The sequence below is a fragment of the Chanos chanos genome, chromosome 9, assembly GCF_902362185.1.
Source record: "Chanos chanos chromosome 9, fChaCha1.1, whole genome shotgun sequence".
In the NCBI taxonomy this organism is placed as follows: domain Eukaryota; kingdom Metazoa; phylum Chordata; class Actinopteri; order Gonorynchiformes; family Chanidae; genus Chanos; species Chanos chanos.
In genome coordinates, this window is record NC_044503.1 from 20,339,484 (window position 1) to 20,362,275 (window position 22,792).

The window sequence follows — 22,792 nt, forward strand, 5'->3', positions numbered from 1 at the left end:
AGACCGGAGTTCTCCTCCTCCTTCTCCTCCACCCGCCAACATGCCCCTCCCCTCGCATACTGTCCCTCTCTCTCAAGCAGGTGCTGCCAATTTCCACTGCTCATTTATGCAGATAATGTAGAGCCCAGGTATCTAATTAAGATCAGGGCAGGTGATCAAATTCAGGAGCTGTCTGCTTTTACTGCTGCATGCCTGATCCCCCCACCCCACACCTCCAGCCCCCCCGGTCAGTCCACCACAGCTCTCCACTTAGCATGGATGGAGAGAGAGAGAGAAAGAGAGAGAGCAGGGACAAGCTCCACAGAGAACAACAGAGGTTCATCAGTTTGTCCATCTGTCGAGTCTCACCTGTTGCCAAGGCAACAGGACTTATCCCCCTCTGTTCCTTAGCGCAGTGATCAGTCTCCTGTGGAATTTAGACAGTGGGCTTTTGCTTTTTTTTTGGATCAGGATGTACTGGCTCGTGGATGGAATGTCTTGTTATCCTGTTGTTAGGAGCATTTTTTTTGGGGGGGGGGGGGGGCGCGACACTGATACTGATACTGATACTGGTGCTGTTGTCCAACTCAGAGCAGGTGTAAAATAGCATTTAGGTGCTCCGTGTCATGGGAAATTTGGTACAGTGTATCCCATGACCCATCTGTCATTTTTATCCTCAGGTGGAAGTCTACCCAAGAGCCAGGTCAAAACAGCTTCACTGGGGCAAGCTGGGAAAGCCAGGTCCCCCTTACTGCCCGTCTCCGTGCCAACTGCCCCTGAGACAGCCGAGGAGGGACAGAACCCACCGGAAAACCCAGCGAGTGTAAGTAACGGCATGCTAACGCTTTCTTTCCATCACAGATTTTAGTAGTCAGGAGGTATTCACCCAGAGTGGAGTTCTGAGAATGGAGGAGAAACCGTATTGCTTTGTGTCACAAGTAGTGTTAGTGAAGTAGTTAATTCCTATACTCCAGGCTGCAGGACCCAGAGAACACTGCCAAACATCTGCTATGTTATTACCTGAGGTTTTAGTGTGTGTGTGTGTGTGTGTGTGTGTGTGTGTGTTGCTAATGTCATTACCTGAGGTTTTAGTGTGTGTGTGTGTGTGTGTGTGTGTGTGTTGCTAATGTTCTCACCTGAGGCTTTAGTGTTTGTGTGTGTGTGTGTGTGTGTGTGTGTGTGTGTGTGTGTGAGTGTGTGTAGGTGGGTGGGTGGGTGTGCTACTAATGTCATTACCTGAGGCTTTAGTGTTTGTGTGTGTGTGTGTGTGTGTGTGTGTGTGTGTGTGTGTGTGAGTGTGTGTAGGTGGGTGGGTGGGTGTGTAGGTGGGTGGGTGGGTGTGCTACTAATGTCATTACCTGAGGTTTTAGTGGCTTACGTCGTGTACCGTTGGATTCTCTTCAGCGAGCATCTGATCACTGATCCAGACACGCCTATGGTCAAGTGCTGTCTGAATGGTGCTTAGCTACAAGCTGTTATGTACTGCAGTTTATATTTCCGCACCGTGTGGTTTTGTAGGCGCGTGTGTGTTTGTGTGTATGTGTGTGTGTGTGTGTGTGGGTGTGTGTGTGTGTGTTTAAGAAACAGGCAACCTATGGGCATGGCAGTGCCCTCGTCCATGTGAGTGTAGGTCCAGTCAGTAGGAAGCTCTATAAAGAGGAGCTTCAACAACAGAGGTGCATTGTTTTTAACCCTCTGGACTATTTCTCTGGTCTCCTCCCTCTTGTTTTCAGCTCTGTTTGTTGTCCCAAATAATAAATGTTTTCTGCAGCAAAGAAGAATTGAATGAGATGGAAAACAAAACAATCTCAAAAATCCATTCAGCGTAAGACAACTCTCAAGTCTCTAAGTGAAGTTCCCCTTTCTCATTTGAGGCAGTTTTGGAGTTGTGTGAAGTTAGCATAATCATTCCCCAATTTTCCGACTTTCCACTGGTGTCTGATAACATGTTGTTTTCATCCAAACATGACTGTGCACACGACAGTGTTTTTCATTTTTCTGACGAACGTCACCTGTGCAGGTAGATCATAGATCATAGCTTGAATCTGTTAACACGTTTGTATGGATGGTAACAGCTGGATAACATTAACATTCATGCCTACAGCCAATCCAAAATCTCCCCTATCACGGCTGTATATGTCCATACACACTTTGAATTCAGAATATATTTTACGTGTTTTTTTTTGTTGTTGTTGTTGGAGTTGATGGGGATGATGTTCCCAGGGTTGTTTTTTCTTTTTTTTAAACATCTGCGTAAAGATGTCACTTTCCCACCTCCTTTGTCTCCCAATAAGCGTCCAACTCCGAGGCCCCTTCCTCCGCAGTCCCATTAGAACACTGATATCTCCCAGGAACACCTGTGAGGTTTAGGACATGAAAGCCGGGCAAACAGGGCGGGAACAGCAGGGGACGTCATCTCAGAGCCACTGATGGCAGATTGTGAGTCGTAAGGAAGCGGCGGTGGGAGCAGCAGCGGAGGCCCCAATCTACTCACTCACTCACTCATTATCTAAGACCCTAATTAGGGTCGCGGGGGGTGCTCGAGCGTATCCCAGCGCTCATAGGGCGAAAGGCGGGGAAACACCCTGGACAGGCCAGACACACAGACAAACACACTCACACCTAGGGGCAATTTAGTGTCTCTAGTTCGCCTAATCTTCATGTCTTTGGACTGTGGGAGGAAACCGGAGCTCCCAGACAAAACCCACGCAGACACGGGGAGAACATGCAAACTCCACGCAGAAAGGACCCTGGCCGCCCAAACCCGAGACCTTCTCGCTGTGAGGCGACAGCGCTACCCACTGCACCACCGTGCCGCCCCGGCGCCAATCTAGAGTTGATAAATATTAATCACTCAATAAGTAAAGAAATAAATAAAATGAAACTGCAGAGGCATGTATGGGTAGCCCTGGTGGGTCAGGCAGAACATTTTGTGCCGCGAGGCTGGAGACGGTCGGTGAGGAACAGTGGGGAACTGCAGGAGGGGGGTGATAGAATGGCCATGAAATGCTGCAGCCCTCAAAAGGTCAACTGACTTCTGGCTATATTCCCCATCTTTGTAATTGGCCTGGCCTTTTCCCTTCTCCCTCCTCCCCAACATCCTCAATCAGCAGCAGTGAACTGCTGGGGGAGACACTGCAAATAAACATAATACCAATGGTATTGGTGTCCTCTCTCTCTCTCTCTCTCTCTCTTTCTCTCTCTCTCTCTCTCTCTCTCCTTCTCGCTCTCTTTCTCTCTCTCTGTCTCTCTATCCCTTTCTTTCTTTCTCTGCCAATCTCTCTCTCGCTCTCTCTGGTCCTGTCTCTCCCTCTGCTGAAAACGTTTCTGTGTAGCGCTTTTCATTTTGCCGTCCATCCAAATCCATGACTCTCTGAGGCAGAAGATCAAACACGGCCTGTGCGTTAGCCACCGAGACAGGACGTGGAAAAGCGTTGCAGAATCCATGTGAAGAGCAGTGCTGGAGACTAACCCGGGCAGGGGACAGAGAGCAAGAGGCAATTAGAGTGTTCAGAAGAGGGATCAGACAGAGACAGAGATGGGAGGGTTACTTCTGTCTGCATTCTCATAGGGGTTTGTTGTATCAGAAGGACAGATACATTCAAATGTGGTGTCTGTCAGAGGACTTGTGCTGCCCTTAAAAGACCTCGGAGAAGCAGCATGCAAAGTCCAGCGTCTTTATCCAAGACAGCACAGGCAATTCTGTCAGCAAAGAATTAAACTTTTTAAATTTGTTTTTTTTTTTTGTTTTGTTTTGTATTGTTTTTCTAACTAGGTCTACGAGGAATATGTTACGGTAGCACAGTCTGTGGGGCCCACAGAACATACAGAGACAAGCAAATAAAAAAAATCCCATTGATACCATTGCATGTCATTCCAAATGAGTTCTAATGAAAACAAATAGCGGAACATGCCACCCCTATCTCTCTACAGCGCATCAGGAAATTGCACGCGGGGCTCAGATTGGAGCTCGGTGCCCAGGATTCTAAAAAAAAAATCCGAGCTTAACGATCGAGTCTCAACGATCCGTGCGCTGAAACGCTCTGATAGTGTGCCCTGATAATGAAAGAGTGTGAAAGCGGCACATGCCCACTTTGGCAGTTAGTGGGTCCTCCAGCAGAGGGGCAGGGACCAACAGAGGGGCAGAGAGGTGCTGCCCATAGTTGTGTCGAGGTGAGATGATCAGTCTGTCAAAACCACTCAACGGTCCGCTGGTACACGTATAGATTACCAATAAATGCCCGGACGATAACAGCGCTTCAATATCGATGCCATTCACACTAAAGCAATAAACGGCTCGATTGGTTCCGTGAAAGAGGGAAATGTCAAGCGTAGAGAGACGTGGCAATGAGAAAAGCTCAGCGTTTTCCGAGGTACTCCCAGATGACCTGATAAAAAGAACTTAAAAATTCCCAGCGCGCTCGTAGCAGATAATCGTTTTCGATGCGGTTTTATGCAATTTTCTATGAATCCATGGTTTGTTTTCTGCCCCCGCAGACCCATTGGCATTCCTCATAAAGGATTGTGTTTAACAGGCTTGTCTTGTGTTTTAGGTCTATGAGCAGGACGACCTGAGTGAACAGATGGCCAGTCTGGAAGGACTGATGAAACAACTCAACGCCATCACCGGCTCTGCCTTTTAATGGGCGGAGCCGCACGTCTCCGACAGGGGAGAGCGGAGGTCGGTGCAGCAGGACTCACACAGTGGGACAGACAGACAGATGATTGGCCAAAGTCCCCTCAGACCGCTCGTTGGTCCTGTCCACTTTTCCTCTGGTCCTCTCTACACACAGGAGCCATCCTCTTCAGCTAAACCCAACAGGACAAATGAAGAATCAAAAACTAAAAGTAAAAGGGAAATCCGAAGAGAAAGACTCAGACTCTCAACAAACCAAGTTGATTTTTTCTCCCCTTTAACATTTGACCGTTTTCTCCATGACCATATTTTTGTTTTTGTTTTTTGCTTTTTTTAGCAACATGTTATTACACATTGGGTTTCCATGGAGACCTGTCTTGCCTCAAATGCAGTCCATGCTGGGCCTCAGTCTTCTTTGAGTCAATCTTTAGTAGGAGAGAGAACAGCTTCACACATACACACACACACACACACACACACCCCATGACCTCAAACTGGCTCAAACACCACGCTCACCACAATTTCTCCCTCGCTCAGGTTCATCTGCACCGCTGCTCCACGTGCACACAAAAAAAAAGAAAGAAAAAATCAAATCTTCAAACAGTCCTTTACCAACCCCAACACTAGTTGTGGCATTTGCCAAAATACTGTTCAGTTGGGTTTGACTGAGAGTTCTCGTTTGTGGACACCAACTTGCCAACGTTCTGCTGCCAAGAATCCCCGGACTAACAATGTTAGATATGAACACTGAAAACTTATCAAACAGTGTCTCTGGAGATGACAGGACAATGTTTGTATTGACACTCCAGTGTTCCTCACGAGATGATTTGGAGGCCAGTTTTGCCACTAGAGCTTGGATGAACAAACTTGTTGAGCAAAGAATCAACGAAAGAAACAATTTTTTTTTTCCTTTTGGCCATGTCAGACTTCCTCAAGTCCCTGCTTACTCAAGTGGCTCCAGCTGGCCAATGTCATCAAGGAAACAGAGGCGAAAGCGGATTTTAATACGAAAGAAAAGAAAAAAACAAGCATAGCCCTTGATTGAGTATATTTATTGCATCGGTAATTCATTCCATGCTTCACGACTATTTTCAGTCACTGTGTATTTTCCTCCGGCTCCTAATCATGTTTTCCATTACGCCTTGTTGTGTCAGCTCTGCATCATTGCAAATGCATAACCTTATGCCTTTAAGCAATCGAGGCAGGGAAAAAAACACCCACACTTAAAGAGTAAATGAGTCATAATTGCTATGAAAATGGCACATCCACGCTGTGGCTCCTCTGACTTTTCCTGGACCCTCACGTTGGGGATACGACTCTGTTCTCCTCTGGAGACAGATAATCATTCAAAGGTGAAGGAAGATCAGGAGTAAGTGCTCTCTCTCTCTCTCTCTCTCTCTCTCTCTCTTTCTCTCTCTCTATCTATCTCTCTCTCTCTCTCTCTCTCTCATTCTGACAATATGTATGAGCCAAAACACTGGTGATCAATCTGAGAGGCCACTACACAAGGTCAGTGATTATGACGGAGACTTTGGGTGGAGTTGTTCGGATCCCTCTGACCTGGTAAAGATGGAGGTTATAGAGTCTCTGTGTTTCTGTTTTTTAACATACTCTCTTAACCCCTTTTCTTTTTTCTTTTTCCTCCCCTTGTATGTAGGCTTTCCAGCTCTTTTCTCTGTTTGTCTACGAGAGAAAAAAAAAGTGACAGTTATGTGCCTACCTTTCTTCCTTTCCTTTCTTTCTTGCTTTCATTTCTGTCTTTCGTCCTTTGTTTCTTTCTCTCTTTCTTTGGTCACTTTATAATTTATTTGCTTTGTGAGATATTAGCGTTTTTTGTTCACTCATTTGGTTCAAATGTGCTGAATGCATAAGAGAAGAGGGAAAGCAGATGCTTTCCAATAGTCATTTACATGAACACCCCCCACCAACCCACCCCCAGGGGGGAGGCCTGACATGGCCGGTATATTTTATATTCCTCGTCTATGCTGTATATGTGTATTTTACCACAGGAAATAAAAAAAGAGTGGTTGGCAGCCAGGATGGGATGATGTGCTGTTTTTCTATTGTACAGTTCCATAGGAGTAACTGAAGGGGAAAAAAAATCACTAGGAAACTCTTTGACTCTGGGGGTGGGAGGGAAGGGGAGGGGGCGAGGGGACTTTCTACCAGTAAATTTAATATATTGTTTAGAGCGTTCCTTCCACAATAATTTATTACGACGACGTGGTCAGTTCTAGAATTTTTTGCTTAGCCCATTATACATATATATAAATATGAGTATATATATATCTGAATATGAAGTACCCATAGAATTCTCACACACAATGCTGTTGGGAATATACCCATTAAATAAGGCCTTACACACACTCTCTTGCCTGGATGTTTTGAAAGCCTGTCAGTCGAGCATTGGCCACCAAAACCAATTGAAATGGAGAAGACTTTTCTTTTTTTTTTCTTTTCACTTCTTGGTCTGTTGTGGTCCCAGCCAGGTTCCAGAGGCAGAATAATCTGTTAAATGCAGCTGAGTGATCTGCAGTGTCCTAGACTTGGCTGGTAAATAAAAGTTTGCTGCTGTCATGCCAACAGATTGTGCTGCCTCGTGCTGGGTTTTCACATTGAACAAGGCAATGACACCCAGCTATGTTATAAATCAGACACTAGTCTTTCATTTTGTTTTTTGTTCCTGTTTATTGGCTTTTTTGTTGTTTTGTTGTCGTTGTCTTTAAGGAAGCTTTTGACTGGCACTGCTGCCGTTTTGTCCGTTTTAACAGATAAAGATGGTGAGAGACTGGTCTTATTCTATGCCATACTCACAGAGGGGCTTTGTAGTTTGCCCATACTGAGTCAGTAGCAGTACTGGATGGGATATTGGGGTTGGACAAATTGATCTTTTAGACAGAAAAGAGAACTCAGTGGGAGAACTCAGTGCTGGCAGAGGATCTATTTGGGATTGATGCATTTGGTATTTTCCCTGATGAAAGAGACAGTGTTTTAGAGAGTCAAAGTCAAAGGGTCATAGCTACAATTTAAATCAGATGGGTTCCTGAATTTTGGAGAGAAAAATAAAAGATGGCCCATTGTGCACCCTTCCACAGCCCCCCACCTCCATCCATTTGTATTAGCATCTAAACTACTCAGTGCAAAGGTGAACAAGAAGTGCACCAAGAGATTCTGGCCCAAACAATTTAACTCTGTTAAGCTCAAAGCTCAAATGCTTTCAAACTGAAGACAGGCGCGAAAAGAAACCTGATTATGTGTCATTTTAAATTCATCTTTTGAATTGTCCAATTTTAGCATTGTTAACCAAATTAGAGTAGTAATTGCAATATGCGCGTGTGCATTTTGTTTGGTTTTGAAGGGGAAAGGGAGAACATACCTTACAAAATCCCACCATTCCCCTGGCTCTTTCTACCCACCATGTTGTTTACGACTGACTGGTTTTGTAATGCACTGTAGAACAGTCCAATGTTGCTTTTTTATAGAAATGTTATTTCAATGGTGCATTCTTTTTGTTTGATAAATAAAGTTTTTGATAAAAACAGAGTCTGCAGAATCTTTCTTCTTGCTGTTAATTACATACTCCAGTGCATAACTATTTGCCGACGGGTTACTTGTTTTCCAATAGTGCAAGTTTTTTTTGTTTCTTTTTTTCTTTTTTTTTTTTTTTTTTTAGGAGGGTTTGGGCAGGGCAGGGCGGGATGTGGGGTAACAGGTTTAGAAGAAACTAACATTTAATTCGCAGTCCAAATCTGACAAATGCTGAATGAGTTGTTCAAAGGCTGTCATATAGTTTTGTTTTTGTTTTGTTTTTTTTAAACGGAAATTCAGATCATTTCAAAGTCTAAAACAGACACTGAGCATGACTGAGGCTCTGCAGATGTTTTGCTAGAGGAATCTTCGGCTTTGAAGCAGCAGTACTTTCGACGTCGAGGAAACAGGATGGTCAGAGTGAAGCTGATTATGCTTCCTCTCGTCCAGCTCGCTGGCGTTTGCGCCCTAAAGCAAAAACATTTAACTCAATATCACTCCAGAGGTAAATAAAAAAATAAATAAATAAACATGTCAATAAATAAAAACTCTAAGCACTTCATAAAAGTTACCGATAAATGTAAGCCAATGAACACGTCCGCTATGCTATTCGATTTCACACATCTGTCTCTCAGTCGGTCTAGCCTGCTTCACTGAGAGACCGCTGCTGGAGAGCGGTGCTCTTTAGGGCCACGACAATACAGCGATGAGAAGAAATTTACTGAGGTCGATTTCTAAACACTGTTAGAAACATTTGAATGAACTGTTCCCTTCAACTCCCAGTCAGAGAAAAACACCAGTGATTCTCTGCGTAATTCATGTGAAAACAGTACAGAGAGCTGGAGGATTCGACTGGCTTTTCCAATACGCACGTCAACACTGTTTCATTACCAGTCGCAAAAATCATTCAGATGAACAGACTAATACAGAGATATTGAAGACCAAGCCACAAAAGGTGATTGAAAAAAATTCCTTTGTGTTGGAAGAAATACAGTCTTCATTGGAACTGGATTAAAACATTAAAGACATCGTTTATGAAGAGGAGCCAGAGAGATGCACATGAAAACATATTTTCCGTTAAGACAAGCAGATGGGAGTATATGAAAATAACAGCACATACTTATGGAGGAAAATGCCAGATTAGAACACGTCTGAACTGCTCCCTTCCCACAGGAACAGCAGTGGTGCTTTGTATGGGTGAGATTTTGTCTAGCTCCTGTGTACAATCAGGTTCAAACTGGCTCTAAAGCATGAAAGATTGACTTATTAGTTACAGTTTAACATTTTATCAAGAAAAGAAAATAATCACAGAGCTGTGGATGATTTCAAAGAATGTTTCATGATCTTTAATGTCATATGTTCTATGAGGAAAAAAAGACAAAGAAAAAAAAAACACGTCTGAGGTTAATTACTGTGAAGGATGGCCATCTTTTTAAACTCACAGCCATGCATGGCTGGGCTTCAGTGGAGGTGAAATGATTTTCAATGGAAATCTCTCTCTCTCTCTCTCTTTCTCTCTCCTTCTCTCTCTCAGCCCTTCTCACTCTGTTGATGGTAGAACTAATCACACCAGTCCTGGATAAACTGACTGTCCATATCTTGTGAACTGATCTGCAATTTTCAGTGCATCAAACATCATAGCCAATCATGTTTTCTACTTCCCTAGTGTTAGATTATTACCACGTACCTTTTCACTAACAACTGTGTCATTTCTAAAGCTGGGCAATTGTTCCTTCGTGACGTATGCTTTACTTCCACATTAAGCAGTAGCAGTAAAAGAGACTTCTCCAAAAATACCATCTCTTCCATCTCTTATCTGCTCCACGCAGGCTGCGCCCAGACTCCACCCACGCCTGACCTTCAGTACCCTGTCAATAACCAACACAATGGGTGTAGTTACAGTATACACCAACACTGGTCCCTCACTCTAATGAGTGTAGTTGCAGTACACCCTACACTCACATTTCACTCCAAAGAGTGCTGCTACAGTACACACCAACACTGGCATTTTACTCTAATGAGTGTGGTTACAGTATACATCAACACTGGCCCCTCACTGTGAAGGGTGTGCTACAAGAGTGAAGCAGATGTCTCACACATGGCTGTGATTAATGAGAGCCAAGTCAAACATATGCTGGGACAGACGCTTTGACGGTGAGGACTGGGAGTCAGTCACTAATAAAACTGCCTTCTGCTTTTCCCGCTCCTCAATCTTACTCCACAGGTAGGGAAAACTGATCAAAGGAGGCCAGCAGGCAGAATGAGAAAGGACAGGAGGTCCTTTGCAAAACACCTGCTGAAATCCTCCACTGATTAGCACCTTTACCTGCCATTTTGACCAAGAAAAAAACATACTTCTGGCAAAAAGCCTGAGATCCTTAAGAATCATGAACTCATACCAAGCAAACCTAAGTGATCAAATTCTCCCCTCTACTCAGCAGGTTTATGGATTTTTAAATATCTTCCAGAATCTTCAGCCATAACAATGAAATTTCACATATCAGTAATTTGATAGCAGTCACTATTTGTTTGTTTTTTTTATGTTTATTTACTGACCAAAATGTTATTTTGCTTGTATCCAAATATAGCCCATTATCCATTAAAAAAAAAAAACATTGTCAGTTGTCTTTAGGGATTCAAAGTGCTGTTGACTGGTTGTGAGGAGAGAGGAACCTGAGCAGGCAGTGGGGATGTAGAAACTACACTGTAACACACAGGTGATGTAGGAGCTACACTAGAGCTACACATAGGTGATGTAAGAACTATACTGCACTACAGTGCAGTGTAGTTCTTACACAGGTGATGTAGGAACCACACTGTAACACACAGGTGATGTAAGAACTACACTGTAACACACAGGTGATGTAGGGTTCTCTACCAGACTGAGAACACTGCTCCATATCAGCCCAAGTCACTCTCAGTCCTAATGTTACTTATGCATGTGTGCCTCTTTGTTCCTCCAAACAAGTCTCTCTCTCTCTCTCTCTCTCTCTCTCTCTCTCTCTCTCTCTGTTGTTTATCTGCTACTCCTGGTGCTTCTGATTTTCTCTTTAAACAGCTGGCCCTTTTCACTTTTAATTCAAATTAATGTTAAGCTACATTATTTGATGTTAATACCTAGTATTTTGTTAGGGTTCAACAATCCCCCTTACCTGCTTTGCTCGTTTTTAGACAGGAGCCTCTAATCCCACCGTCTCAGGCTGTGGTCTATTCAGCCCAGGGTAATGCATCTTATACCAGCTATATCTGAATCTGGCTTTACGCTCACATGACCCTTTTGTTGATTACACACCAACAAAAGGAGTGTAAATTGCAGTAGATGGACAGCAGACACATGCACACTGTCTGGAGAGAGGATTGCGTCGTCCCCGCCAACACTACCAATACAGCTGAATTCCATCTGATTTGTCCGGGCTGGAGTTACACAAAAGAATTAATTGGCCTTGTGTCTCTCTTGGCTTATGTTTTTTTTTTTCATCTATCGGTTTGATGTGGAATCTAACAAAGAGGAAGAAGTCCCCAGATTGCCACGTCAATGCATAGATTGCCTCCTTTACAACAACAGACGTATTAGCTCTGATCTCTTGTCGGGGGGCAAAGAAAAATGTTGCTTTGATGTTGGAGGTTGTGGTAATTTTCTCCTCACTGCTTTTAAGAATTTCCCAATAGAAGCTGTTTGCAATGACAGGAGATGCACGGACCACTGTACAGACAGTGCTGTAATTTTCCTTTTTTCTTCCTTCTGGCCGGTTGGTAAATTGGGGCATGTTTTTTTTTTTTTTTTTTTTTTTAAATATAATGGTGATGAACATGGCCGTGACAAATCTAACACGGCAAAGTGCATTAGAGTCCGTAAGCCCTGGGAGAAAAAATCATGAAAGAAGGGTAAAACTACTTTACAAAACACACAAACAGCATGTACAAGGTGACAGCTACAGCATTTTAGTTTCACTAGCAGTGCAGGAAGAAGGTAAAGGAGCGAGAGCTTCCGTGTGTAAGAGACATCCTCATTTAGCACTGCACGCTTTTCACTGACTCCACAGTCATGTCCAACCCACTAATGTACAGTCATTTAAAAAGTAGAGCAAGGATCGTGTGTGAAATGAATCATGAGACTTGTTTCTTTTATCAAGGATTATTCTACTGCTGCTGCTTTTTTGTTTTGATTTTCGTGTCAGTGGCATTGTCCAGTATTTAATGACTTTTTTGCCCTAGCAGTCCATGCTTTTAATGGATTTGACATATGTGCTACTGGGGATGTGATGCAGAAGATTTACTGGGCAGTATTACACAGTACACACACACACACACACACACACGCACGCATAAACACATACATACGCACACACAATCTCACACATACGCAGATGTACACACAAACAATTACACAGTCACACACACATGCGCTCACACACACACACACACACACACACAAACACACGTGCAGTATGACAGCGGGGAGATGGTGTGTTGCTAGCCTGCAGTGATGTGGTGGCATGCTGACCTATGTCTGAGAGGCATATGTGTGCTGGTAATTCTCTCCTGTGGAGGGACACAGCAGGAGTCAGAGTCTGTCAGCAGTCAACATCAGAAATCTCTCTCAGGCCTGCTGGGTCAACACACAGCCTGTCTGACATCCACAACATCTGGGTCAAGATTAGAGAGGGGTTACACTCATACATGCAAACACACACACACATACACGCACGCGCATGCGCGCACACACACACACACACACACACACACAGTCTACTGCCTGTCAAATCTTGGGAATTACCAGTGCCGCTATGCAGAGACTGTTACAGGTAATCATTGTTTTGTGCTATGCTATAATGCTATTTTGTGCACTGTGTTTGTGTGTGTGTGTGCGTGTGTGTGCGTGTGTGTGCACGCACGCGCACGTGTGTAACTCTGTCAACCTGGTTCTGTAGTACAGTGTGGGGTGATGTCACATGACTGTGGTTTCCAGCTATGCTCACATCTGCTGACTGGAACCTGGTATCCAGAGGTGACATGAGCAGTGATGTTAATTTGGACAGCAGTATTGGACAAAGTGACTCTATTTAAGACATCAGTACTGACCCAGAGTCAGGGGCCCAAAGCTAAGGGACGCTGCACTCCTCTGTGTGTGTCTGTTATGTGACTTGTCAAGACTACACAACTTGCAGCATGAAAAACGCTGCGAGAGGCTTCACATGTGTGGGACTAAGCGTGTGCTAGCCTCAGTCACCTACACTCACACACATTTTATCTATCATTATACTGACAGGAATAAACACAGACCAGTGAACTGAGAGAAATCAAAGCACTCTGTTTTCATATTTTTAAAGAGCACGTCAAAACAGCAAAACTTGAACTTTAACTTGAACTTACCCTTACCCTCTGAAAGCCCAGAACACACAGTCAAGGACCAAAGTCTACAAGTATCCTAAGAGCATGATGACAAAATTAACAGATTATTGTGTTGTGTGTGTGTGTGTGTGTGTGTGTGTGTGTGTGTGTGTGTGTGTGTGTGTGTACGCATATGAGAGACAAAGATAAACAGAGAGAGAGAGACATAAAGGAAAGGAGAAAAGAGTGAACAATTTCTGGAACTAAATCAAAGACCACATTTACTGATATATAATATATAATATAAAATATTCAGCACTGGATTAAGAATAATTTATATATATATATTTACATTCTCTTCTCTGTACTGCTGTACTAATACTGGATTCATGATATTTTACCTCTGAATAATAATTATAATATTTTAATGGGCCACACTTCCTATAATCTGATATGTTTCTGTATCTGTTTAATGGGCCTGTCAAATAAAATGATATCGATTAATCAGCTAATTAATCTGATTTGGAATAATCACAGATAATGTCTGCATAACCCACACTGTCATCACATCACACACTCATGTTTCAACTGGACTGACTGGACAAACTCATCTACCATAGGTCCTGCATGGTTCTCTGGAGCCGTCTCCTTAATGTAAAAACCGTGTCTGACATTGAGGATGGTTCTATTCAGACCATGGACATTCATACCGCACTGATACCTGTCTCAGATGCCTAAGCCAAATGTTGATGTTGTTCAGTGCGTAACTGTGGTTTACATCAATACATTAAAACAAAACAAAAAAGCATGAATCAAAGCACTAGGGTCATTAATTACTTCACAGTGACTAACTCTACAGATTTTATTTGATTTTAAAAGACATTTTCTGCTACTTGTCTTTTTGTTTTGTGTCATTTGGTAGAGGATAGAGGGAGACAGACAGACACAGAAATGTCTGATCAATGGACCCCCCTCGGGTGGACAAGCTGTGTGCGTGTGTGCGTGCATGTGTGTGTGTGTGTGTGTGTGTGTGTCTGCATGTTTGGGTAGGGGGCCATTTCCGGTACCCCTGACTGGGTCTGAGAGGGCTGACACACTACCCTGGGGCGAGATGGGCCACAGACTCGTCCAGATCAGAGACGTTACTGCACTCTGGGCCTGACTGTGGTCTGACGCCTTTTACAACAAGGTCACTGAACCAAGCAAATAAAATGAGAGAAAAGTTTCAGTTTTACTCATAGTAGAAGGCAACTTATAACATATACTAATCAAAGGGACAGTTCTACAAAAAACTAAGGTGAATGCACAATGTCTGTTTTTGGAGTAAAGTTACAAATGCTGACACTGAACAGTATGGAAAAGAACATGTTGTAATGTGAAAAACCGAACAGCCCTGTAAGAGAGATGTGCACCAGGTCAGAACAGTCTATGGAAAAGTGTTTCTAAACCATAATAAACCATAATAGGTTTGAGTGAGGCAGTGTGATGTCATCATTAGAATTTAAATTGTTCTCCTTCATTCACTGGGCGTTAATGTAGTATCTATGACAACATATGTTATCATTGGTCATATCAGGCCATAAATCATTACCTATAGAGGGTTATACTTTTCCCTTATATAACATTATTAATGTTTGTTTTACAGGGGTATGTGAAGTGATGTTTGAAAAGTTATAACCAAACTCATGCTTGGCTGTAACCTGTCAAAACATTAGCCAACGGCTGATTCTTTCTTCCATCGGTTTTCAGTTTGGAAGGGAACAGCAGTTCGGTTTCTGGGTTGGAAGTTAATCGGTGAAGCCCATGATGAAAAATACGGTTGTAAAAAAAATATTAGGTTGTGAAATCTTTCAAACCACACTTCAGTGCAAAAAAAACAAAACAAAAAAAACACCACCACCACCAACAAAAAAAAAAAAAACGTATTTACATCTTAGTTAATGACTAAGTTTTCAAGTGTTTTGAGTTTTCAACTTAGTTACAGCTATTCGACTTCTCTGGTGTGCTAATCACATTCACAAAAAGTAATTGTCTCTAAAGCCAGGCTAATGATGGGTAAAAATATGCAAGTTTATGAAACCCCTAAAAATCAGAAAACCCAGTGCCAAGTCTCTTTTCACCCTGAAAGAGGCACTCTCTGATGATTTTCAAGAACCTCTTAAGTTTTTGAAAACATCTCATAGACAAAAGATGCTTCTAAAGATGCCTTTTCAGATCATCCTCCACTTCGGCTGCCTCTGGAGAAGGTTCTGCTGTACACATTTGACATTTTACACTCTATGCAGAGCTGTGTTAATCTTTAGGATTAGCAATTTGCGGTTGGGTTTACACTACTTTATTCACATCAGTGCTACAAAAATCTAATTTTTTGGGGACAAAAACAGTCAATCTCTAATCAGAACAATGACTTGTTTATCTGTGACTCTTTGTGTTATCCGTGTCAAAGTAACTGAAACCTATTCCTAACCCATGTCAGTACTTGGGTACATTGGCACATTAATGTTTGACAAACTCAGGATGACATCATGGAATGGTTCTGATGATGACATCATAATGCAGTGTAGAAGGTCTGACAAATCAATGACTAGTAAGCACTTTGCCTGTAGACCACAATCAGGCCTTTTGTGTCTTTCAGATGGGTATTACAATGCTCTAAGTATACACAACTGCACCGTAAAGCATCTGTCACTACATCTCGTATGTAACTCATAGGAAACATTTTGTTTTTCTGTCATTTATTTTCAGTTATAAATTCAATCAGACATTATAATGCTTTCTACAGGCTTTATAATGTGTCGTGGCAGATTCTCAGTGTTTCAAGGGGGAAAAAAAATTATTCATACAGCAATCATAACGAGTATTCATGAGTTAACTAAAGATGTCAAAACTTACAGCAAATCCTTGTGACTGCACTTGTTTGAAGATTGTCTGAGAAAGCAAACTGACATTGACATCATCTTCAGCAGTGAGAGAAAAAAGCCAATGTCCTTTGTCACTGTGTGACTAAAAAAAAGAGATTCTCTTTTCATTTGTATTCAAACAAATGTTCCAGTCACGGTTTTGACAATATAATTAAGTGACATGCTAGTGTGGCAAAAGGATTCCGGAGATTTGTGGAAAGAAATTGAAAGGGGCGGCGAAATTTAACAGAAGATTTTCATTCATGCAAATTGTCATGCGTTGGAAGAGTGAGCCTGATTTGCTCTGGAGTGAGCACGCTTTTGCTCTGCCTGTCTAAATATTTAAAGCTATCCACAGTTCTTGTTTTCTTTTTTTTTCTTGGACAGGGATGGGGTGGGGGACAGTTTTCCCCCATTTCTGAATATTGAAAAGAATAAAACTATAGAACTGCAGACAATATCATAATCCCATGGCTGTGATGTCTAAGTAATTTAGGCAAACTTAGGTAAAAGTATGCATTTAAGCCTCACTCTATGACTGAAGTATTCCCACACTGCAGTTTGGTGAATAACCTGTGAGTAACAAAAAACTCTCTAAACATCATGAGACAAAGGAAGAGAAGAGAAGAGAAGAGAAGAGAAGAGAAGAGAAGAGAAGAGAAGAGAAGAGAAGAGAAGAGAAAATCAACACCAGTATGAACGAACTCCTCTAACCTCTGACCTACAGAACATGATTTCATTAATCGTGAGACAGAATTTAATCAGGATGAAGATAAACCTGTTGGCTGTTAATTACGTCCATTAGAGTTGGAGCATTTGACACAACTGGGTTGTCATTTGTGGTCTCACCTCAGTAACCCTTGATCTCTCTCTCTTTCCCACTCTCTCTCTTTCTCTCTCTCAGTTGCTCTCTCTCTTTCTCCATGTCTTCCATTCTCTCTCTCTCAATCTCTCAAAATTCAAAATTTCTCTCTGTCATACCTGTATCTCTTCTTTCTCATTACCTGACATTTCTCATCCCCCCTTCCTCAAAAAAAGTTTTCCCAAGTTTTCCCTCTCTCTCTCTCTCTCTCTCTCTCTCTCTCTCTCTATCTCTCTCTTCTTTCAAACTTTCTGGCTCAGTTTGTCTATCTTCCCTCCCTGTCACAGCAGTCAGACAGAGATGGTGGCACACTTGCCAGTTACATTAACTCTGGTAGAGGCATAACTATCACTGTCATAGTATCCAAATCTTTCCAACATTTTCCACATTTGTAGCCATGCAATTATCCAATCATTCCCATAAGCCAGGCGGCCTCGTTCCTCACCGTTTCATCTAGTTCGGTCATGTTGTGCTCTCAACACAGACTCAAAAAAAGTTTCTGTTGCCTTCTGCCAGAAAAGATAGAAAAGCATTCGCTCACACTGTGATCATTTCCGAAGGAAAGAAAAGAATAATGAGAAGCACAATGATTTTACCCAATAGTACTGTTTTGTAACATAGGAATGAACATACTAATGTGACCATAAGTTATTAAAGATAAAGAAACAAGACGACTGATTTGACAGCATTGTGAAATATAGAATTTAATTTGAGGAAGGTACTGCTTCCGTCTGGGTGAGGAGATTCAGTTAGATACTGGTGACCAGTCCTGCTGGTGGAGTTAATAAATTGTTGTTTTTCTGTGTTGCTATTCTTGCATTTATTTTTCTCGGACCTGACTCACTCCAGTGAGTGAGTCTAGAGGGTTGAAAAATTGGGACACAACAAATTATCTATTGTATTCCTCTCTCCAGAACTGGCCGACGTTCAGACATTTTTTTTTCTAGGAGCATTACTCACTCCAGACTTAACATGGCTGTACAAGACGCAGAACACATTTGGAAACGTTAAGAGTAAAATGAAGCCGTGAATTTTGAATTTGAGTCGGCTTATTAGTCACCGTGGTTTGTCAGGGTGCAGAAGATACAAGCTGAAGTGTACCAGTACAATTCATTTGCTTATTGATACACACTCACACACACAAAGATTCACACATACACACACACACACATACACACACACACATGCACAAACACACGCATACACACACGCACACACTCACAAAACAAGAACACACGGACACAAGAACAACTTCATTTAGTTGTACTTATAGTGATGGAGATTAACTGAATAGTGATAGGCTATAGCTGAATTGTGTTTAGAGAAAAGCAATCAAACAAAACAAAAAAATGAAAAACATCAGAATAAAGATGATGCAAAAATGCAAATGATAATCATGCAGCTGAGCTCAGTCACTGATTTACCTTTGTTTTCTGTCCATTGGATTGTTTAAGTGTGACAGAAATGAAAGTGGGATTGACTTGAGGGAGAATTTAATTTGACAGTTGTGTGGTTCAATGAAAGTGCAAGAAAACACATGGATGGGAGACTAAGCCTGTTGTTTGCAATGAGCCTTTTATAATCTTCTTCTTCTTCTTCCTCTTATTATTATTATTATTATATGCCATAAGAAAGTCCATAGGTACATTGTGGCTATTATGCTCCAAACTGAATGGTAATAAAAAGGCAAGAGCATGAAATATATATTGTCAGTATTTAAATGTGTTCATAAGTGTCGTAATTAGCTCTTTTAATGCCACTATGCCTCTTAATGGGAAAAGAAAAAACCTACTCAGACAATTAATGATATTACCTCCTCCTAGCTGGGAAATATATTACCAGTTGCTTAATTCAACGTTTCAGTTGGACTAGAGGGTGAGATGGCATGTTAGCTAAGATTAAGCAATGGCAAATGAATGCAAAGAAATGCTGTTTATCCCTCATCAGTACGAGTAGCCACTGGTTTAATTTAGTGTGAGATTTTTAGAAGGTGAGAGAAATATGACAACAGAAATAGAAAAAGGGCTGTATATCTTCTACTGTCATGTGGCAAGTTTACTAATACAGTGGCTTTCACTGTCTGCGGGAAGTTTTCCCGCAGTCTTATCAGTCTTATCTTGAGGGCAGGAGAAAAGACAGCATTGAGCTGACCAATACAAGTCTGAAACTGAGGCATATGAAAATCCCTGTGCAGTCGTATAGGAACGGAAATCTCTTCTGTGGCTGTGTTATGCTGTCACTTTCCTGTATGAATGTGTAGTGTACAGAGAGAGATGGAGACAGAGTTGGCATGAGAGGCATTCAGTCCATTGTATTCTCTGTTCGTCTTTGACGCCTGACGTTGCTCTCAAAGTAAAGGATGACAATAACAAGAGATGTTTCTAGAAGGCTTTCATCTGATTCATCCCCTCTAGCTAAAACGCTGTTAGCATAACAAAAACACAACGGATGCCCCCCTTCAGTTTCAGTGCTACACAGCTACCTCTGCCTCTTCTGTTTCCCCAGTTGTCTGAGCAAGTACTGAAAGCCCGTCTAGGCCCAAGTCAGCCTGTCAAAGAAACAGTGGGGCAAACGGCACACGTTGTCAGTACTGAAGACAACGATGCTCCAGAGGGACTTAGACAGGAAGAAAGGTCCAACACAGAGTCAGACCCGGACCTCACACAAAAACGCCACTATCTATATACATGTATATCGATTACCGAGTCGTATATCGATTCCCGGTAAAATGCATGTAGGCTATATTGATTACCGAAGCGTACTTCAGAAAAATGGGCGTGTTTCTGTTGAAAACTTATCACTTAAACCAGTAGCCTGCTATAACAAACAATCTAGAGATGCTGTGGTCAAGAACGCTTAACCGACAATGGAAAGTAAGAGGAATATGAGCAGGCAGGTTTCTTTGACGTAACTAGCCTACTTTCACATTCAGTTCAGTAAAGATTACAAAATTCAGCCTTTTTAAGATATTGCCTGTGGTTAATGTCGCACTTGCCCGTTCCCTTTTTTTGCTTAATTGAAAGTCACTTCTGTGTTCCTCTTTCCCATGAGGCAGTGCTTTATCGTATCCGCCGGGGTGGTTGGATTTTTTTTCTCTCTGGTTCCCACAAGAATCTCGTGTGTCCCTTGTGATTCCTGTTCAAGTGTCACCTTCTATTGCATACACATAGAAACGTGATACATGTATTTTAGATGGAAACACATAACAACGTTGCTACGGAGACCCGTTTCTGCACAATGACCTCGCGGGCCGCTGTTCCACGAATAATGCGTTAGACTGAAGCCCTGCAAGTTCATATTAGATGTCAACTTGCCCTCCCTGCTTCGAAAATGACACAGAGGCCAAACTGAAATTAGACCTTAATATTATCTTCTCACGGTGCATCATGTATTGCAAGTGAATTTAGTCTGGACATAAAGCTCTCCGAGAATATCTTGCTGTCAGTTTGAAACAAGGAAAGGATAATAACAAACAACGTCTAAATCATACAGCTGTCCCTTTCAGTCATTGTTACTGACTACATTTTTTTTGCCTACTTTCTGGGGGTGTGTGTGTGTGTGTGTGTGTGTGTGTGTGTGTGTGTGTGTGTGTGTTGATCAAAGCATTAGCCTACTGGATCTAAGAGATAATAAAAACACACACATACTCTGTGCATGAGGTCGCATCCTACAGAAAATAGCACTTTGTGGTTATTTGTATGCAAATGTTTTGGTCTTTCTGCCAGGCGGTGCGTATTATACTAATGCCAGACACCAGACACAGTTGTGACCTCTGAGTATTTTGAAGGCAGATTACGAGCATAAGACTCACGATGCAAAACTGTACGATCATCTCTGCATGGTTCTTTGATCTAAGATCTTTGCTCTTTTGTTTGTTTGTTTCATATGAGTTTGATGGTTGTCTGTTTAACATATATATTTCTCAGTCATACAGTCTCTACATTAGCGCACCATTCTCCACATCAGAATGCCACAGCGCCGCTCACCAGCCCAGATGTGTCTCCGCACACTTTTACGTCCAAAGTTTCAAATACCGAACGCCGTCCAATATAACTGTCATGGCTGGTGATGCCAGTGGTCTTAGAGGAGGCTGAATGAAACGGTGCTAAGCATGAACTCCAACAAACCAGGCACAGACATGACTTCAGTTCAAACTGTATATTTTAAAATTTTAATTAAAAAAGAAAAAAAACAGAACATTCAAACCCTACACAGCGAGACAAATCAGTCAGGAGAATCAGACATTAGTGTCAATCATTTATGGATGAGGGTTAGCTGCTCTGTCTGTACACACACACACACACACACACAGAGAGAGAGGGGCAGGGATTGTGGGATTGATTTCCTGTATAGCGCTAATGAGGCCCCAAGCTAAAGAGTGTCGACCCAAAAGTTCCCGAGAGAGAGAGAGAGCCTTCCTCGTTCTCTCAATTGTTCTTCAGGCCCCACAGGCCTAAATTTTATTCAGGTTTCACTTCAATGCATCATCTGTCCGCTCAGAGGCACCCAGCAAAAAAACGGAGGGAATTTATTATCAGGGATATCGCCCGTCCTGATGTTTTCCAGTGGAATAGGAACAGTGAGGTGTATGAAATGCAAACCACAGAATAAAACACAGAGTGGCAACACGAAAACTGGCATGAATTTCAGACGGTCAGGCCCAAAGACAAAAAAAGGTGCTACAGTGTGTGAGAGGGAGGATTACGGGTTAACTAATCTATTTCTTATTCCTTGCAGAGAGAGAGAGGACTGGTATTTTAGAAAAGGTACGTTCGTGCTTTGATGTGTCTTTAACAGGTGCATAAACAGGAGATTATGACAAACAGGCTATAGCTATTCAAAGCAAAGGCATAGGGCTAGCACAGAGGCTAGGCCAGATAATGACATTCCATTCATGGAACCACTGAACTGTCAAAAAGAACGCTTAGAACCGTGTTCTTAGAACCGTGTAATTAATGAAGAATGAGCCAGAAAAAAGAAATCAAGCATACAAAAAGGAGCGGCACCTGCTTATGATGATGACGATGATGATGATGACCAGTATCATATTAATTTTCACACTAACTGTAATTGTGGAATCTCTCTCATTACTGGAAGCGCATTTGTTTCCTGGTAACATAAACCTTTTTATGTGTGTAAGCAAATTTTCCAGGTCTAATCTGTATAGCATAATCCTCTCTCTCTCTCTCACTCACTCACTCACTCACTCACTCTCATATTCCCTGTAGAGAGGAAGATAAATGGAAATCTCTCACTGCTAATCCCACCTGTTCATCACAGCGCTCATATCATACTGTGAACGAGTAATTAATCAGATTTGAAACGAAATCCTGGATTTTATTTCAAAGCCATGCAGGGATTTCAACTGTTTTGCTGTGTTTAGTCTAATTCTACCCTCTAGTTGCATTACCTTTAATGACAAACAGCAGCTTTCTGAGAAAAAAAAAATCGGCACATTCATCCATCAGAAAGCCATTATGTAACGTGCAGTCTCTAAAGCACATGTTCTCATGCCAAGAATGGTAACAGATTCTGATTAAATTACTAAATTTCTTT

The 22,792-nt window shown here is 42.1% G+C and overlaps 1 protein-coding gene across 1 annotated transcript in view; it reads left to right on the forward strand.

The window, feature by feature from the left end:
* dcc (DCC netrin 1 receptor) overlaps nt 1–4,622 on the forward strand; it is a 263,672-nt gene extending 259,050 nt beyond the window's left edge. Inside the window, exons 31-32 of the mRNA XM_030785285.1 lie at nt 660–802; nt 4,533–4,622. Coding sequence (XP_030641145.1) covers nt 660–802; nt 4,533–4,622 — 233 coding nt within the window. The remainder of the gene's footprint in view (nt 1–659; nt 803–4,532) is intronic.
* Nucleotides 4,623–22,792: the final 18,170 nt, after the last annotated feature.